The 17,500-nt window shown below is 45.3% G+C and overlaps 1 protein-coding gene across 1 annotated transcript in view; it reads right to left on the bottom strand.

Annotated features, from left to right (window-relative positions):
- The window catches only part of LOC135254194 (sodium-dependent phosphate transport protein 2B-like), an 11,829-nt gene extending 2,024 nt beyond the window's left edge, over window positions 1–9,805 (bottom strand). The window contains 12 exon segments of the mRNA XM_064334199.1: window positions 197–321; window positions 745–861; window positions 1,456–1,623; window positions 2,505–2,625; window positions 3,662–3,757; window positions 4,279–4,474; window positions 4,616–4,727; window positions 5,261–5,404; window positions 6,055–6,183; window positions 7,379–7,513; window positions 8,461–8,515; window positions 9,702–9,805. Coding sequence (XP_064190269.1) covers window positions 197–321; window positions 745–861; window positions 1,456–1,623; window positions 2,505–2,625; window positions 3,662–3,757; window positions 4,279–4,474; window positions 4,616–4,727; window positions 5,261–5,404; window positions 6,055–6,183; window positions 7,379–7,513; window positions 8,461–8,512 — 1,395 coding nt within the window. The 5' untranslated portion in view covers window positions 8,513–8,515; window positions 9,702–9,805.
- Between the last annotated feature and the right edge of the window lie 7,695 nt (window positions 9,806–17,500).

Genomic DNA, 17,500 nt, shown 5'->3' with positions numbered 1-17,500 from the left:
GAGTTTATTGTGATGAGCTGTGAAAGTTATCAGGTGTGTTGGTGTGTTGGTTTGTTGGACAGACCTGCAGTGAGTTTATTGTGATGTGTGTGAGAGTTATCGTGTGTGTTGGTGTGCTGGTTGGTTGGACAGCCCTGCAGTGAGTTTATTGTGATGTGTGTGAGAGTTATCGGGTGTGTTGGTTGGTTGGACAGACCTGCAGTGAGTTGGCCAGCGTCTCTCCAGGGCTGGCCATTGCAGCGAGGATGGCGGTGGTGGTTGTGCCGATGTTGGAGCCCAAAGTGAGGGGGTATGCTCTCTCAATGCTGATCACCCCAATACCTGACACAGGGCAGAGAGAGGTTACACCACACACCCCAACCTGATACACCACACCCCCTGACCTAATACACTACACACCCCAACCTGATACACCACACACTCTACTGTCCATTCAGCTAATCCAAAAACTGATTGATCCATGTGGACTTTTCAATTCAAAGACTGAATTCAAATAGATTTGTCCCCAAATCTGGTATTTCATATATGCTATAAAAGAGAAGATATAGGATAGGATATATTTTATATATATGGAAAGAATAGATACAGAATGATATAAAGCACTAAAAAACACAGAACAGAGCTTATTTTGTCCTAAGAGACTTATAAATAAACTTATAGTGCTCATAGAATATTAGATAAATTCAGGGCTCATTAAAATGTCCGCGCAGTGCTGTGTGACCAGCAGAGGGCAGTGTAACTCACCCACGAGTGGGGTGATGGCGGAAGTGAACACCGAGCTGCTCTGGACGATGAAGGTCATTCCTGCTCCCACCAAGATGGCCAGGTAGCCTGTAACCCAGCTGAAGGGGAAGGGGAAGTCTGCAGGAAGTACACAGTATCTTTATCATCATCATCATCATCATCGTCATCATCAACACCACCATTATCAACATCATTATCCCCTCCAAAATCATCATCACTACCCCCACCATCATCGTCATCCCTATCTTCATCATTATAACCATCATTAACATCATCCCCACCACCATTATCATCATCATCATCATCCAGACCATTATCATCATCACCCCCACCACCATCATTATCCTCATCTTCATCACCACCATTATCGCCTTCACCAAATACATCATCTCCCACTAAAACACTTCAGGATCTCTTAATGCAAACGTCACTGTGCTAAATGTACCTGGCCTGATCGCCAGCTACAGGACCACACCTGAGCTGATCCATCAAATGCCAGGATTATTATTCCTGAGTTGCTCATCAAACTGCAGGAACTTTGCACCTGAGATGACTATCAAACCCCAGGACATGGCCTTTCAGCAGGGATTCATCCTTACCTCTCAACACCTGTGCCCAACAGATCATGCACCTGTGTACCTCCTCTGAAAATTACACACCTGTGTATCTGTGCTGAGAAGCACACACCTGTGTACCTGTGAGATCACGCACCTGTGTTGAGGATCTTCTTGATGACCACGGCCACCTGGCCCTTCAGCATGGAGTTGAGCAGTTTGACAATGAGGATGAGGCAGGTGCAGAGCACCAGGAGGGACAGGGCCAGCAGGATCAGGCCCACCGCCAGGTCCGACAGCTTCGCACTGGCAAACAGGTGATGGCCTGTGGAGAGCACCACAGCAGGCTGTCACCCACGGCAACCACCACACCATGCTGTCACCCATGGCAACCACCGCACCACACTGTCACCCATGGCAACCATCATGGGTGGAGGCGGGGGCAGGTGGAATGAGGGGATTGGGTTGATCGGGTTCAGGGGCGGAGCCTCAGAGAGGCCCTCTGAGAGAGAAGAATGGGTCTCTGTGGTGGGACGGGGGGGGGGGGGGACTGGGCTGCAGTCTGCTCAGTCATATCCCAGCTGAAAGGAGGCCATTGTGCCAGGAGCCAGAGAGGTGGAGTGACTTCACTCAGATTACACTTTACATCCCAAACGGGACCCTTTTACCTGCCGTCTCAAATTACTGAGCAGGGGTTTCATCAGGACACCTCACCTGTACACCTGGAATACTCATCCTACCTAATACACCTCACCTGTACACCTGGAATACTCGTCCTACCTAATACACCTCACCTGTACACCTGTAACACTGATTCTACCTAATACACCTCACCTGTACACCTCGAATACTCATCCTACCTAATACACCTCACCTGTACACCTGTAACACTGATTCTACCTAATACACCTCACCTGTAATACTGATTCTATCTAATACATCTGTAACACTGCATACACCACTAACACTCATTCTACCTAATACACCTCACCTGTACACCTGTAACATTGCATACACCTGTAACACTCATTCTACCTAATACACCTCACCTGTACACCTGTAACATTGCATACACCACTAACACTCATCCTACCTAATACACCTCACCTGTACACCTGTAACATTGCATATACCTGTAACACTCATTCTACCTAATACACTTGTAACACAGAGAGAAGGACAGACACACAGGAGGGCTTTACGTACACTTCTCCAGGTAAATGGTCTCAGACACATTCTTTGTCGTCCACGTTATGTTCCCCTCCACCCAGCAGAGGGCAGCACTGGTGCAGTTCTCTGGCCCAGGCACCGTCACATTTTTGAGTACCTAAGAACAAGAAGCCCCCAGTAAAAAAAAACAAAACAAAAAAACAATAGGAATTCAGTTCAGAATCTGTAAAAAAAAAAAAAAACTTAACACATCCACACAATTTATAGGAAATACAAAATCCCAGATTTAGACCTAAAGGTTCAAAAAAGTTACAACCCTTGTCACTAGTGTGTTGCCCTAAAGTTACATAAAATTTTACCCCTAGTCAGCAATACTTAATTAATTTGTATCTTTCTTGTTTGTAAAATGTACTTGTTAACAATACATCGTTCTACTTTCAGGGTACATCTGGGACACTGTACCTCCACTGTACCTTTATTTCTTACTTATTTCTTGTTGCTTAGAGCTCAAAGACCTCATCCGTCAAAGTGAACATATTAAAAACAAAACACAGATGAGAGAAACTGTTCGACAACATCCATAAATGATCATTGCAGACAAGATCTGTTCTCTCCAAAATCAGCCTTTTTTACGAGCACTCAGAGATTACAAAAGCCATAAACCGCCACTGTAAAGCAGAGTTGTACTCTTTGAAGGCTGATATCGTTGCTAAAACCAAAACTACAGACAGTGCACAGACACCGCCCTCCCAAACCACGCCTTGACAGTTAATAATTATCGATGCTGATAAACTGCCTTTTATAAGCAAACTTGTTTTTTTCATGTGTGTGACTTTACTAGCAGTGTAAAGTGCAACTGCTTGGAAACCAGTGAGTTACTACACCTTGTTACATACATTAATAAACACATAGTAACTACTTCAGAGGAGTGAGGCACTCCCAAGCATAATTACTCACTGTAGTATTATTAAGTGGTTATTATCCGGCAAAAGTTTTGTAAGACACCCGTTGCTAAAGAAACAACAATACTGGCTTTTCCTTCAGTGGAAGTTATTATTGCTTCAGTGGAATTTTCTGGAATGAATATCCACGAGGAACGGACATGCAGGACAGATATGTGAAAGAAGGAGACGGAGTAGGGAAACGGAGCAGGCGGTAAAGTGCATTCTGGGATTGGTGGAGGTCATGCCTACCGTAGTGGTCTCGGTTTTGCACCAGATCTTGATCAGACTCTTGTTTCTGGCTGCTGGGTCACCGGTGGCAATTTCATTGATCACGGATTTGTCGAGCTGCAAAGGGACATTGTGACGTCATAATCAACACACATCCTTAAAAGGGCAATGGCCCCACCCATTGCCGATGATCAAAGATGCAGCCAGGCAAAGCTGCTGCCCGCTAGTGTCCGATCGTGTTAAGACAGGACTAGTGCTTCATGCATACTAAGCACTATTACGATGGTGCTAGTGTTTTGCAAAGATAGCCCGGTGAGGAAGTGATGTTTATTGAATACCAAACAATGACATGGTAGTTGCTTTGCCTTGCAAGACAGTGTGAGATTTTGGGTTAACGATTTATGTGCAATGTCCACTAAAGTGACAAGGGCTAATGCTTTATGAACAGCAGCAGATGGGCTAATGCTTTATGAATAGCAGATGATGGGGCTAAAGCTTTATGACAAGTGGTAGGTGGGGTTAATGTTTTGTGAATAGCGGCAGATGGGGCTAATGCTTTATGAGTAGCAACAGATGAGGGAAATGCTCTATGGATAACAGCAGAGGAGCTGATGCTTTCTGAATAGCGGCAGGCTCACCTGAATGATGGAGTTGGTGAGGGGGTCGGTGATGACATTGAGCAAGTCGGGAGCGTCCTCGCCAGACTGGATCTGGAAGGAGTCGATCATCAGCTTGGTGAGCTTGTACAGGACGCCCGTGGCGACCTCCAGAGGCAGCAGCACCAGCACCGACAGCCAGTTAAAGAAGTCGTGGACCGTGGCTCCACCGAACGCCCTGGGGAGGACAGGGTGAGGGTCCCGAGCCTTTTAGAGTTCATTTACAATCACCCGCGCACAGCGTCTGCACCCCTCCACCTGCGCATAGAGGGGGGTTGTGTGTGTGTGGGGGGGGGGTGCACAGGTGAGACGGGTGTACCTGCGGAACTCATTTCGATCTCCGGCCTGCATCATGGCCACGATGGTGTTGGTGACCGACGTGCCGATGTTCGCCCCCATGATGATCGGAACAGCAGACTGGACCTCCAGCACTGCAACCACAAACACACTGCCCCTGTGAGTGTGTGTGTGTGTGTGAGTGTGTGTGAGTGTGTGTGCGTGTGTGTGAGTGTGTGTGTGTGTGTGAGTGATTGAGTGAGTGAGTGAGTGAGTGAGTGAGTGAGTGAGTGAGTGAGTGAGTGAGTGAGTGTGTGTGTGTGTGTGAGTGTGCGTGTGTGAGTGTGTGTGTGTATGTGAGTGTGTGTGTGTCTGTGTGTATGTGTGTGTGTGTGCGCGTGTGTGTGTGTGTATGTGTGTGTGTGTGTGTGAGTGTGCGTGTGTGAGTGTGTATGTGTATGTGAGTGTGTGTGTGTCTGTATGTATGAGTGTGTGCGCGCGTGTGTGTGTGTGTGAGCGTGTGAGTGTGTGTGTGTGTGTGTGTGTGTGTGAGTGAGTGAGTGAGTGAGTGAGTGAGTGAGTGAGTGAGTGAGTGTGTGTATGTGTGTGTGTCTGTGTGTATGTGTGTGTGTGTGTGTGCGCGTGTGAGTGTGTGTGTGTGTGTATGTGTATGTGGTGAGACACTCACAGCCTGAGGACACCATGCTGACTATGATGGAGCTGGAGGTGCTGGAGCTCTGCACCAGCACAGTCACCATCACCCCGATCACCAGGCCCGCCACCGGGTTGGACAGCACCGCGTTGTCCTGGAATATGTCCCCTGCAGCCTTCCCTATGGAGCACACACAGATACCGCTTAACCGCCATTCACCCTCCCTCAACCGCCATTCACCCTCCCTCAACTGCCATTCACCCTCCTCAACTGCCATTCACCCTCCCTCAACTGCTATTCACCCTCCCTCAACTGCCATTCACCCTCCTCAACTGCCATTCACCCTCCTCAACTGCCATTCACCCTCCCTCAACTGCTATTCACCCTCCCTCAACTGCCATTCACCCTCCTCAACTGCCATCCCCCAGTCCTGCTCACACACACTGCTCAGATTTCCTTCTCGGTCTGGCCCCCAGCTCTGCTGTCCATGGCATTAAGAATTACTGTAAGTTAGATCAGCCCCACAAGGTGTGAGATCACAAATACACCGTTGGAATGTTAACTGAACACTCTAATGGTGATGTCACAACCGCTACTGGTGACTGAAAGCAATGAAGTTCCAGAACACCGACTCTGAATATTTTTAATAAGATAAACATTCCAAAAAAACTGCTCTTCAAAGGGTTAAAGCCACTCTTTCTGTGCATCCTCAACATGTTCTTTCCACTGGGATTGCTGTTGACGCAGGCAGTTGCTGGAGTTTAAGAAACTGTGATTTGGGAGGGGGGAAGTGGGCATGGGGTTCCCTACATGCCCGACAGGGACCTTACCTCCCACCAGCTGGAAAGCTGAGCTCAGCACGTCCAGGGAGCAGACAAACATGTAGAGGAATCCAATCAGCAGGAAAAACTTCCCGATAGACGTCACAACACGCAAAACCTTCCCTTTCGTGTCCAATTCTGCGCATTTATACAGAGACAACAGAGAGAGAAAAACAGAGAGAGAGAAAATAATAATAAATTGATAAATAAATATATACAGTATATATACTGTAAGATGTGCATTTGAGATTCATATTCCTTGTTTATATCCCTGGCCAACTACAGTGATTGACAGGGCTCAGACAGTGATTGACAGGGCTCTGGCAGTGATTGACAGGGCTCAGGCAGTGATTGGCAGGGCTCTGGCAGTGATTGGCAGGGCTCAGACAGTGATTGACAGGGCTCAGGCAGTGATTGGCAGGGCTCTGGCAGTGATTGGCAGGGCTCAGACAGTGATTGACAGGGCTCAGACAGTGATTGACAGGGCTCAGGCAGTGATTGGCAGGGCTCTGGCAGTGATTGGCAGGGCTCTGGCAGTGATTGGCAGGGCTCAGACAGTGATTGACAGGGCTCAGGCAGTGATTGGCAGGGCTCAGACAGTGATTGACAGGGCTCTGGCAGTGATTGACGGGGCTGTGCCAGTGATTGACAGGGCTCAGGCAGTGATTGGCAGGGCTCAGGCAGTGATTGACAGGGCTCAGGCAGTGATTGGCAGGGCTCAGACAGTGATTGACAGGGCTCTGACAGTGATCGAGAGGGCTCAGACAGTGATTGGCAGGCCTCTGGCAGTGATTGACGGGGCTGTGCCAGTGATTGACAGGCCTCTGGCAGTGATTGACAGGGCTCTGGCAGTGATTGGCAGGGCTCTGGCAGTGATTGGCAGGGCTCTGGCAGTGATTGACAGGGCTCTGGCAGTGATTGGCAGGGCTCTGGCAGTGATTGGCAGGGCTCAGACAGTGATTGGCAGGGCTCAGACAGTGATTGACAGGGCTCTGGCAGTGATTGGCAGGGCTCAGACAGTGATTGACAGGGCTCTGGCAGTGATTGACAGGGCTCTGGCAGTGATTGACAGGGCTCTGGCAGTGATTGGCAGGGCTCTAGCAGTGATTGACAGGGCTCTGGCAGTGATTGACAGGGCTCTGGCAGTGATTGACAGGGCTCAGGCAGTGATTGGCAGGGCTCAGGCAGTGATTGGCAGGGCTCTGGCAGTGATTGACAGGGCTCAGGCAGTGATTGGCAGGGCTCTAGACCTGCTGTTCTCTCACGGCGTGCGCGTTATCTGCCCCGTGCCGTTTCCCCGGCGATGGTGCGCGGTACGGCGGGATCCGCTCACCTGCCCACTTCACTCCGGTGTCGTGGAGTTCCGGAAGACTCCAGGGGTCGACCGGCTCGGGCTCCTCGTCCACCAGCGCCACGGTGGAATATGCCGGGAGGATCGGAGCATCCTTGGACCCGTCCCCGGCCCCCCCTGCAGGGATTACACACAGAGAGAGGCCCGTCTCAGAAGCTGCACTCTCACAATGGAATATATGTGAAATATACTGCAGGGATTACACACAGAGAGAGGCCCGTCTCATAAACTGCACTCTCACAATGGAATATATGTGAAATATACTGCAGGGATTACACACAGAGAGAGGCCCGCCTCAGAAGCTGCACTCTCACAATGGAATATATGTGAAATATACTGCAGGGATTACACACAGAGAGAGGTCCGTCTCATAAACTGCACTCTCACAATGGAATATATGTGAAATATACTGCAGGGATTACACACAGAGAGAGGCCCGCCTCATAAACTGCACTCTCACAATGGAATATATGTGAAATATACTGCAGGGATTACACACAGAGAGAGGCCCGCCTCATAAACTGCACTCTCACAATGGAATATATGTGAAATATACTGCAGGGATTACACACAGAGAGAGGTCCGTCTCAGAAGCTGCAGTCTCACAATGGAATATATGTGAAATATACTGTAATACATGAAGGAAATCCAAATATATTTTCCAACATAGGCCTATATATTGTCAATATATATTGCCAAAATATATTTTAGCTAAATGATAGATTTTGTTGGCTATATACACATATATACCACTGAGACAAAACTAAAATATATGTTGCAATTTGTATTTTTCAATAATCATATATTTCTATTTATTACCTATATATTTATCAATACAAATGTGAACATACTGCATAATTTTTAAGTCAGTGCCATGAAAAGCCTTCCATTGCAAAAAAAGGTAAACATAGATATGTGATATGTTACATAACTATATCTCCAGATATGGAAAAATATATATTTTTGCTGCGTAAGGGACAGATGGAAGAGTGAAGTTAACCAGCCCAGCCATGTCGTGTTCACAACCAGACAGACAAGCAACTGCAAGTGCAAAGGAGACAAACCTGGATTATCCTGAGTCTCCAAAGAAGCATCGCCTTCCCGTCGTGGACCCATTATCTATAAAATAATAATAAATAAGATAAACATAAATAATAAAATTAAAAACATATTTATACATATTATATAACTGTCACTATTAGTAAAGCCTATACACAGGCCAGTCATTCTGTAGTCATTTTTAAAAACTTAATTCCAAATCAAAGTAGGCCAATTCCAATTTTCATACATGTTAAATTTGAATTTCACAGATCCAAGACTGCTTCCTCGCTGCGAGGGAACTGCCTGAGAGATTCAGTTAGAGTTCGCTTAAAATAAGAAAACGTTCTTTGATACTTCCTTAAAAAAATGTTATTTTTGGAGCCCCCAACGCACGCGCCGCCTGTCACAAACTATAATGTGAAACGTGGAATGTTCTCCTTTTCGCCCACGCTTATTTAACTTCCCACTAAAAGTACTTTATTGTTCATCGTGATCGTGCTTTTTTTTCAGGCACTAATCCAATGAGGAACCTTGCGGTTGATAAAATAATTCCTCACAGAACAGAGTCATAAACACGCATCTCAATGCACCTCAACCCCGCGGACGTGGGGTTGAGATGCATTAATTCATGTATCATACATTTTGTAAATACTATATTCAACCGGCTTTTATATAGGGTCGTGTAGGCCAAGAGATATATTGCATAGTCGCTCACAGGATTGGTACGGCTGAAATAATTTGTTGAATGTTTAGATAAAAGAATAAACAGCTTCTCAGAGTTGCCACAAGAAGAAAACCCACCGCTTTCGTCTGAAAACTACTCCGCTTTCTACCTGTGAATAACTTCAAAGAAACAGGCCCAACTCGTATTTCATCCCCAATACTATAACGCATGGTTATCTTATAATCTTAATTCAATACTCTCTTACAGTTTACAGTTAATATGCATGCTCGCTATGATTGGTTAATAAATGCATAACAATCTGCGCTCAGGTATTTTTGGGAATTATCTGAGCAGACAAAGAGAAACACTGCTTCACTTTATCACTGAATACGCAATTAATAATCCTCGTGATACCATTTCGCTCCGCTGTGCAGATGGGTGGTGAACATTCCACGATCACCTGGCCATTCACTGTAAAGCATGCGAAGGTTTGTGCTACATTTGATTAATTTACTGAACATCTACAGCATATAAATAGCCTAACAAAGTTTCAGAAGCAGAGCTCACGCTGTAGCGCTCAGAGGCGTCCAGATCACTTGCCTAAGTTGCCTTGGTTGGTCTCGCGCTGACTGCGTAGTAGTCCTTTCTGGTGTGCAGGTGCAGGTGCGCGCCCGAAACTACCTGCTGTGTATTGATCCGTCTCGTGTTTTTATAGGCCTCGCGGGGAAAGCAGAGGACCTTTGATTGTGTTCAAGGTTTAACGGGAGGCGGGGAGGCGCTCGCGCTGACCTTACAGGTATCCGCGTGGAATGTGGGACAGTCATCGATTCACCAGCATGAGCAAGTTTCATCCTGCCAGCAAAAGGAGGTAGATAAGAGGGGAAATCATTTAGTGCACATTTATAAGAGTTTATGATTGTGCTGGCATAAGTATCAGTTCTATGCTCGCGCGCACGCACACGCGCGCACAAAAATGTACGCATTTGATCGTCCGCTCTGTTAGATCTCTCATTACATTTCTGTTCTATCGTTACTCTTTTTAGGGGTCCAGGCCTGGGTTTTTGCCCAATTTTTTTTTCTTTTGTATTTTCACTATAAAGCGACTTTGTGAATTTGTGTGTCCCTTTAGCAAAGCGCTATACAAATAAAAATAAAAATGAATATGTTTATTTACTGTATTTACGTATTGGTTGGTGACTGATAATCAGAATTTACATTTATGTACTTATTGTTTTATAAGTTGTGTAATTCATGCAGTAAACCATGCATTACAGCAGGTGCATTAATAATAGCAAAGCAATGTATTGTCATTAATGGTTTGCCAGTAATGTTTGTACAGTGATTTTATTTTGTTGAATTTTTTTCATGCAAAAATATTACCTTCATCTTTCTGACTGACAATATGAATTTCTCACCAATCAATATGTAGAGATTACTGTACATGTTCCCCCATGTTGAAATAGGCTCTAGCACAGGACTCATTTGGCAGAACCCCACATAGACCCAGAACTTGCACCTGCAGGGTTTGTTTTAGTCTGTGTCCTAACATAGGGTCTCTTTTGTCTGTGTCTGAACACAGGGTCTGCTTTAGTCTGTGTCCTAACACAGGGTCTCTTTTAGTCTGTGCCTGAACACAGGGTCTGTCTCCCCCCGCCCCCAAGCGTTACGAAGATAAATAACGGTAAGCTAGTCATCTTCCCGAAAGAGCGCACCGACAAGGACGACGTTAACTTTGCATCCGGTGCCATCTGCTGGCAGGAAAGGAGAAGTGACGTCAAATTCACATCCGCAGGTTGCATACTGCAGTTGGCGTCGAAGAAATCCGGTGCCTGACAGAATAATTGCTTCGAATAAAAACTCATATGATAAAAAATGACTCAAATGTCATTAATTTTGCTTAACTGACAGAGTTTGATATCAACGGTCTCCATTTAATGTGGTGATAACTTCTCAAGATCCGTGTGAAGGTGATGGGCGATATCAGAGAGAAGTATCTGAAGTATCTCTGCTGTGAACTGTTCTGTGCTCCTATTTCCAGTGTTATTTGTGTGTGCTGTGTGTGTGATGTGTGTGTATGGTGTGTGTGTGTGTGTGTGTACGTGTGTATGTGTGTGTGTGCATATGTTTGTATGTGTATGTGTGTTTACTGTAAGTGTGTGTGTGTGTGAAAGTGTGTGTGAGTGTGTGTGTGTGTTGTATAGGACACGTGCGTATACTGGCTCCTGTCCAGGTGAAGAGTAAAGGGGCATTAGGTCTGCCCAGGTTCAAAGCTCCTATCAGCTCAGCACTTTGGCCGGCTGTCACATGACTCCAATAAACTTCTATTTTTAGCCGCCCTTTGGCTGTGAGGGGATTCTGGGTCACTACATCTGCACGTAAAACCACCCTGATCACCATGGAATCACCCCGATCACATGATCCTAGAATCACCCCAATCACATGATCCTGGAATCACTCTGATCACATGATCCTGGAATCACCCTGATCACATGATCCTGGAATCACCACAATCACATGATCCTGGAATCACCACAATCACATGATCCCGGAATCACCCTGATCACATGATCCTGGAATCACCACAATCACATGATCCTGGAATCACCACAATCACATGATCCTGGAATCATGCCGATCACATGATCCAGGAATCACCCTGATCACATGATCCTGGAATCACCCTGATCACACGATCCTGGAATCACACCGATCACATGATCCTGGAATCACCCTGATTATATGATCACAGTCCCTCTGGTGGTCACCGGCACAGTGGAGATCAGCACTGGAACATCCATTGGAATTAATGTGTTACGGTCAGAAAAGACCAAAATGGAGCTTTTTTCGACCGTGCTGATTCACATCTGAGCTGTTTTTGGCACTGGAAGCAGGACACTTGTGGTGTTCTCAGGGTCACCAGACCTATGATGACATACAGTGGAGGATCTTTGATGTTATGCTGTTGTGTTGTATCCTGGGAGTCCTTGGGCAGGTTGTTAAGGTTGTTTTACCACTTTCAAATCACTGCTGAAAGATGAAGTCAATCATATGACCACTGATCAACTGTGTAATAGCACTGATCAACTGTGTAACAGCACTGATCAACTGTGTAATAGCACTGATCAACTGTGTAACAGCACTGATCAACTGTGTAATAGCACTGATCAACTGTGTAATAGCACTGATCAACTGTGTAACAGCACTGATCAACTGTGTAATAGCACTGATCAACTGTGTAACAGCAGTTATCAACTGTGTAACAGCACTGATCAACTGTGTAACAGCACTGATCAACTGTGTAACAGCATTTTCCTTTGTCCTTTACTGTTAATGGAGGTATGACTGCACATGGTTTAGCTTTGACTGTGTACTGGAGGTGGTCTTTGTGTTAATAATCGCTGTGGCATCTCTGAGTGCTGCCTGCCCATGGACAGATGGAATTTAGCTCGATAGCTGTGAGACAGTAGCTTGACCGCTTGTAAACAATAGAATACATATATCGACGTGTTTGCTCATTTATCAAATGTGTGCGTGCATGCGAGCATGTATTCTTGTGTGCATGTGTGTGTGTCTGTGTGATTAAGCTGTAAAGCTGTACATCTTGTTTTTATCCGTTGCATTTGATGTAATTATAAGCATTATAAAGGTGGTTGACAGATGGAAATTTAACTCGTGACTTATAAACCGCAGGCACCAGACAACGACCACTCTTGCACACGACCACTCTTCTCTCCAAACACACTCATCACAAGCGCAAAACACATCACATCTTTCATCACACACACACAAGTGTCTTTTCATGCTCAAATTTATCAATGTTTTCTCATGACAGCATTATTTGATTGCAGTCTGCTCTTGTAGATACAGCATGTCAAAGCGACATCGACCCATTTTTGTTAATATAACATATAAAAGATTAAACAAGAAATTTCTCTTACAAATAACCAGCACACACACACACAGCACAACACACCACACACACTCACACGCACACACACACAGACACACAGACTCACACACACACTCTCTCTCTCCCGCACACACACACACACTCTCTCTCTCTCTCACACACACACACAGACACACACACCCACACCCTTTCTCTCTCTCACACACACACACACACACTCGCTCTCTCTCTCACGCACAGACACACATGCACACACACAGCTGATGCACATTTCAGTCTCAGAGATTTATTATTATCCATGAGCAGATTAATTTGATTGGCAGCTCAAAGCCTTGTAGGGCAGACCACCACAAAGAGCATCACACATCAGAGACAGCTGCTATACCCCAGCAGTGCTAATCCCATATGACAGAGGCACAATGAATCAACAACAAAATGCATGTTAAATATGGAATATAATCAGATCATCTTCAGAGTAACCGAACGCCAGCACTACTGCAATTTATTAAAAATTATCATATGTTAAGAGATATTTGCACATAATTGTGCATGATAAATGAGCACAGTATTAATTATCATGGATGTCAGGTTTTGATTTTATTTTCATTTATAATACTGTGACATATATTTTCATTATAATCTTTTATGACTAATTTTAAATTTTTTTTTTTTTGCTTTTCAAAACCGTCTTCACCATTCCCTTGCAGGAACACAACACAGACTTACGTGTTCAGAAGAAACCATTTAAAATTGGTTACACATGAGAAGCTGTCATATTAAACGGGGGCTGCTCGCTGGTGATTAATCTGTTATTTGCTGCAGTGCGATGTGTGCTCCCTGAAATGGCACACAAACTGGCCATGGTTCATCATCCACAATTCAAATCATTTTTTAACTTGAGTAATAAAACCGAATAACACTGTAAAGGCTTTCTGCGGCATTTCTTGTGCAAAGAAAACAGCCAATGGGCATCCAGGAACTCGGGGCCAACATGAGAGCCGGGGGTATACCTGCATTTCCCACATTAACCGGGACTGTTGGCTGATTGTGTGTTTAAGAGACATTCTTTTAATCTGTTGCACACCATGATATTCCTTACTGTGACACAAGTACACAATCAGGGAAATTTACTGCAAAAAACACTCCAGGAGTGGGCGGGGTTAACTGCAGGAGTGGGCGGGGCTAAACCCAGAAGTAGATGGGGTTAAGTTCAGGAGGGCATGGCTAAGTGTGGAAAATTATAAATAATTTAATAGAATTTTCTAACTTGAGCTTTAAATCTTTGAAATTTTAAATGCTATGGTGTTGATTCTTCACATACCTGCTATCTGCTAAGACAGGATGGGCACACTCTCTCACGCATACACAAACTTTTCTACTATAAAACTACATTTCTTATATATTTCATTTGAATGTTAAGAGCACACTGGAATGGCAGGTCATTACGCATTATCAGGGTGCTCATTACTGATATCGCCTCTTGCTGTTCAGATAACTTCTCAAGGCCCACAAAACATGCTCAGCGATGGCAGCTGCCAGATGATTGCTTTAAGCAAGAATACATCGACATTTATCTATGCTAATATTAGCATCATTGCCACTGTTCATTTTTATGCAACTACGCTGTTGCAAGATTTTATTGCTGCAGGATTCCACTGATGCAAGATTCCACTGTTACAAAATTCCACTGCTGCAAGATTCTACTGTCACATGATTCCACTTCTGCAGGATTGCACTGCTGCAGGATTCCACTTCTGCAGGATTGCACTGCTGCAGGATTCCACTTCTGCAGGATTCCACTTCTGCAGGATTGCACTTCTGCAGGATTGCACTGCTGCAGGATTGCACTTCTGCAGGATTGCACTGAGAGCGGCTGTGGTTGGAGTTTTTTGCCTGTGGCCCCGGGTTAATTTTCGCTCTCTTGTGCGATACGTGATCCCGTGTGTGAGACTGCGTGTGATATCCTCTGGCCATCAGCCGGCTTCCGAAGGGACATGCAGCTTGGAGATTTAACGCACCAAACGCATTAATACATAAATAGATAAATGGCTTTTTAGTGACTAATTCGGTGCAGGAGGGTGGATCTGTGGAAGATTCTAAAGCTGTAAAACGCTTAGCGTGACACTCCTCCAGGATGGCAGAGAGGCGTGACATTGAGGGCCGCGGGAAGCTGATCGCCATCGCGTGGAGCTTCCTGGCGTCAGCCCGACGACGGGCGTAAACACCTTTAGCATCTCCGCCGTGTTACTGCAGCTCCGATGCAGCTTCCTGTCCGTTTCCTTAGCAGCGCTGACACGTGGCAGGGGTGATGACATCACATCTTCAGAACAAACTCCAGAACCAGCACGAGCCGGTCTGCGGGACTGGGTAATGCCACGCCTCGCGTGAAGAAGAAGTTCATAGTTAACCTTCTATTTGTGTTATGCAACAAAACAAAAGCTAGGTTTTACAATGGATAAATACTGGCAGAGACAAGCAACAAACAAATACATGTTTACTTCTGCAAGATTTCATTGAATTTAAGCTGTCAGTGGCTAAACCCGTTATGTGCACATGCTGCATCACAGCTGTACAAGCTGGGGCTTCGAGAAGCACAGAACACTGGAACCCTTTCTAACCCTTGAAGGTGTGAGGTCACAAATAGGGGATTGGAATGTTCATAACTGAAAACTCTAATGCTGATGAAACAATCATTACTGGTAATTGAAAGCAATGGAGTTCTAGAACACTGACTTAGAAGGTTAAAAAAAACATTTCAAACAACTGTTTTAAATATACTGATGACACTGGAGAATATTTCAGCTGATCAATCCAGATTGCGGAACCCGGAAGCCATTATCTTTCTCACCTGATTAATGACGCCCCTGTTGGTACCTGAGCGTTTATCCCCATGGATTCTGTAACAGTGGGTGATCTAACAGTGATGAGTATAATTTGGTGAACCTTTGATTTAAAAAAAAAAAGAAAAAAAAACCCACAGTGCTTTTCAAAAGTATGAAAAGGGTAGAGTGAAATGTGACATTTTTTCCTATATTTACATGTGTATATTTTTTTTTACCATTTTACACAAGTTTTTTTTTTTGCTTCTGTATAAAAATAAGTCAGTCACTGGTGCTTAGGTGTTTCCATTTGTTTTCAGCTGCTGATTTCACTGGTGGAGATGGTATTTGGAGTCAGAATCATACACCATCTCGCACAGAGGACTAATTATGACTGAAAACAACTAATCATTAAGACATAGCGAGTGTCTGGCCTTGGTTTTTTATCCTATTGTAACAGTGAAAAATTCATTCAGAGTGAAAAAGCATACATCATCAGGAAGACCAGAGAATTAACTGTGGCTGAAAAACGACTTCTCCGTAAGCTTGGAGAACAAAAGACTTTATTAAGGTTAGCACAGGAACTGAGCGCAGCAAGTACAGCAGTTTGGAAAGTCTCTAAAAAGTAAGAAACCACCGGTGTACACAGAAATAAACAACGTACAGGTCGGACAAGGAAGAGAACTGCAGTTGATGGTGGACATGTCCTACTGGAAGAGCTACTACTGTATATATAGCCCTGCAATAGATTGGTGGCCTGTCCAGGGTGTATTCCTGCCTCTCGCCAAATGCATGCTGGGATAGGCTCCAGCACCCCCCATGACCCTGCTCAGCATAAGCGGGTACAAATAATGGATGGATGGATGGATGGATGGATGGATATCACACCAGGCTGAGATGATGCATGCGTCGTGTCACATAGACTGCATGCTTCAGCATGCTAATTTAAGACACACACACTGCCGTCCCCCGCTGTGTTCTCAGAACCTTTCCGTGTGAGGGTGAACGAGCTGGCGTCATACCAACACCCAATCACTCGCCTTCGAGGCACCGGGTGCTTGTGCTGTTCGCTGGGGTCAAGGCCAGCTCAGGTGAAGGCTCCCTGGAGTTAGCATCAGGCTGGCTCTGAGCCTCCAGCTGCTGCGTTCTGAGGGGGAAGCACTACGGTGCCCTGGATGTCATTTACAGCAACAAACCTGCTGAACCTGCGAGCTTTTACGGCCACGCCAGGCTGATGATTACCTTCTCTATCAGAACATTCACACTTTAACTCGCTCAATTCTACTCTCTTTTTTCTCCACTATTTTTTAATTTTATTTTTATTTATTTATTTTTTGCAACAGCGCAGATTGTTTTATTGCCTTTGATTGAACGGGTTATCGGAGCTGGGCTGGACGAGCAGGTGGAGTCAGGGCTCAGCTGAGAGGCCCTAATCAGAGCTCCCCTGTGCCAATATCCCACCCAGGCTTATCGCAGATCAGGATCCTAATGGGCACCACAACGCTGATAAAAAGAACACGGTACTCTGTTAAAATGATAATGCTTGCATTAAACGAGGGACACGCCACTGCCAACGTTTCCTTCAGGTAACATGTTACATAAAACACTTCGCATTGCAAATCCTCGAGGCATTGTGCTGTAGCTGGGAAGGCCAAAAGGATGCCATTATA

This window comes from Anguilla rostrata, chromosome 4 (assembly GCF_018555375.3).
Source record: "Anguilla rostrata isolate EN2019 chromosome 4, ASM1855537v3, whole genome shotgun sequence".
NCBI classification, from domain to species: domain Eukaryota; kingdom Metazoa; phylum Chordata; class Actinopteri; order Anguilliformes; family Anguillidae; genus Anguilla; species Anguilla rostrata.
Note: the sequence above shows the minus strand (reverse complement) of the source record. Positions and strands in the feature narration are given on the sequence as shown.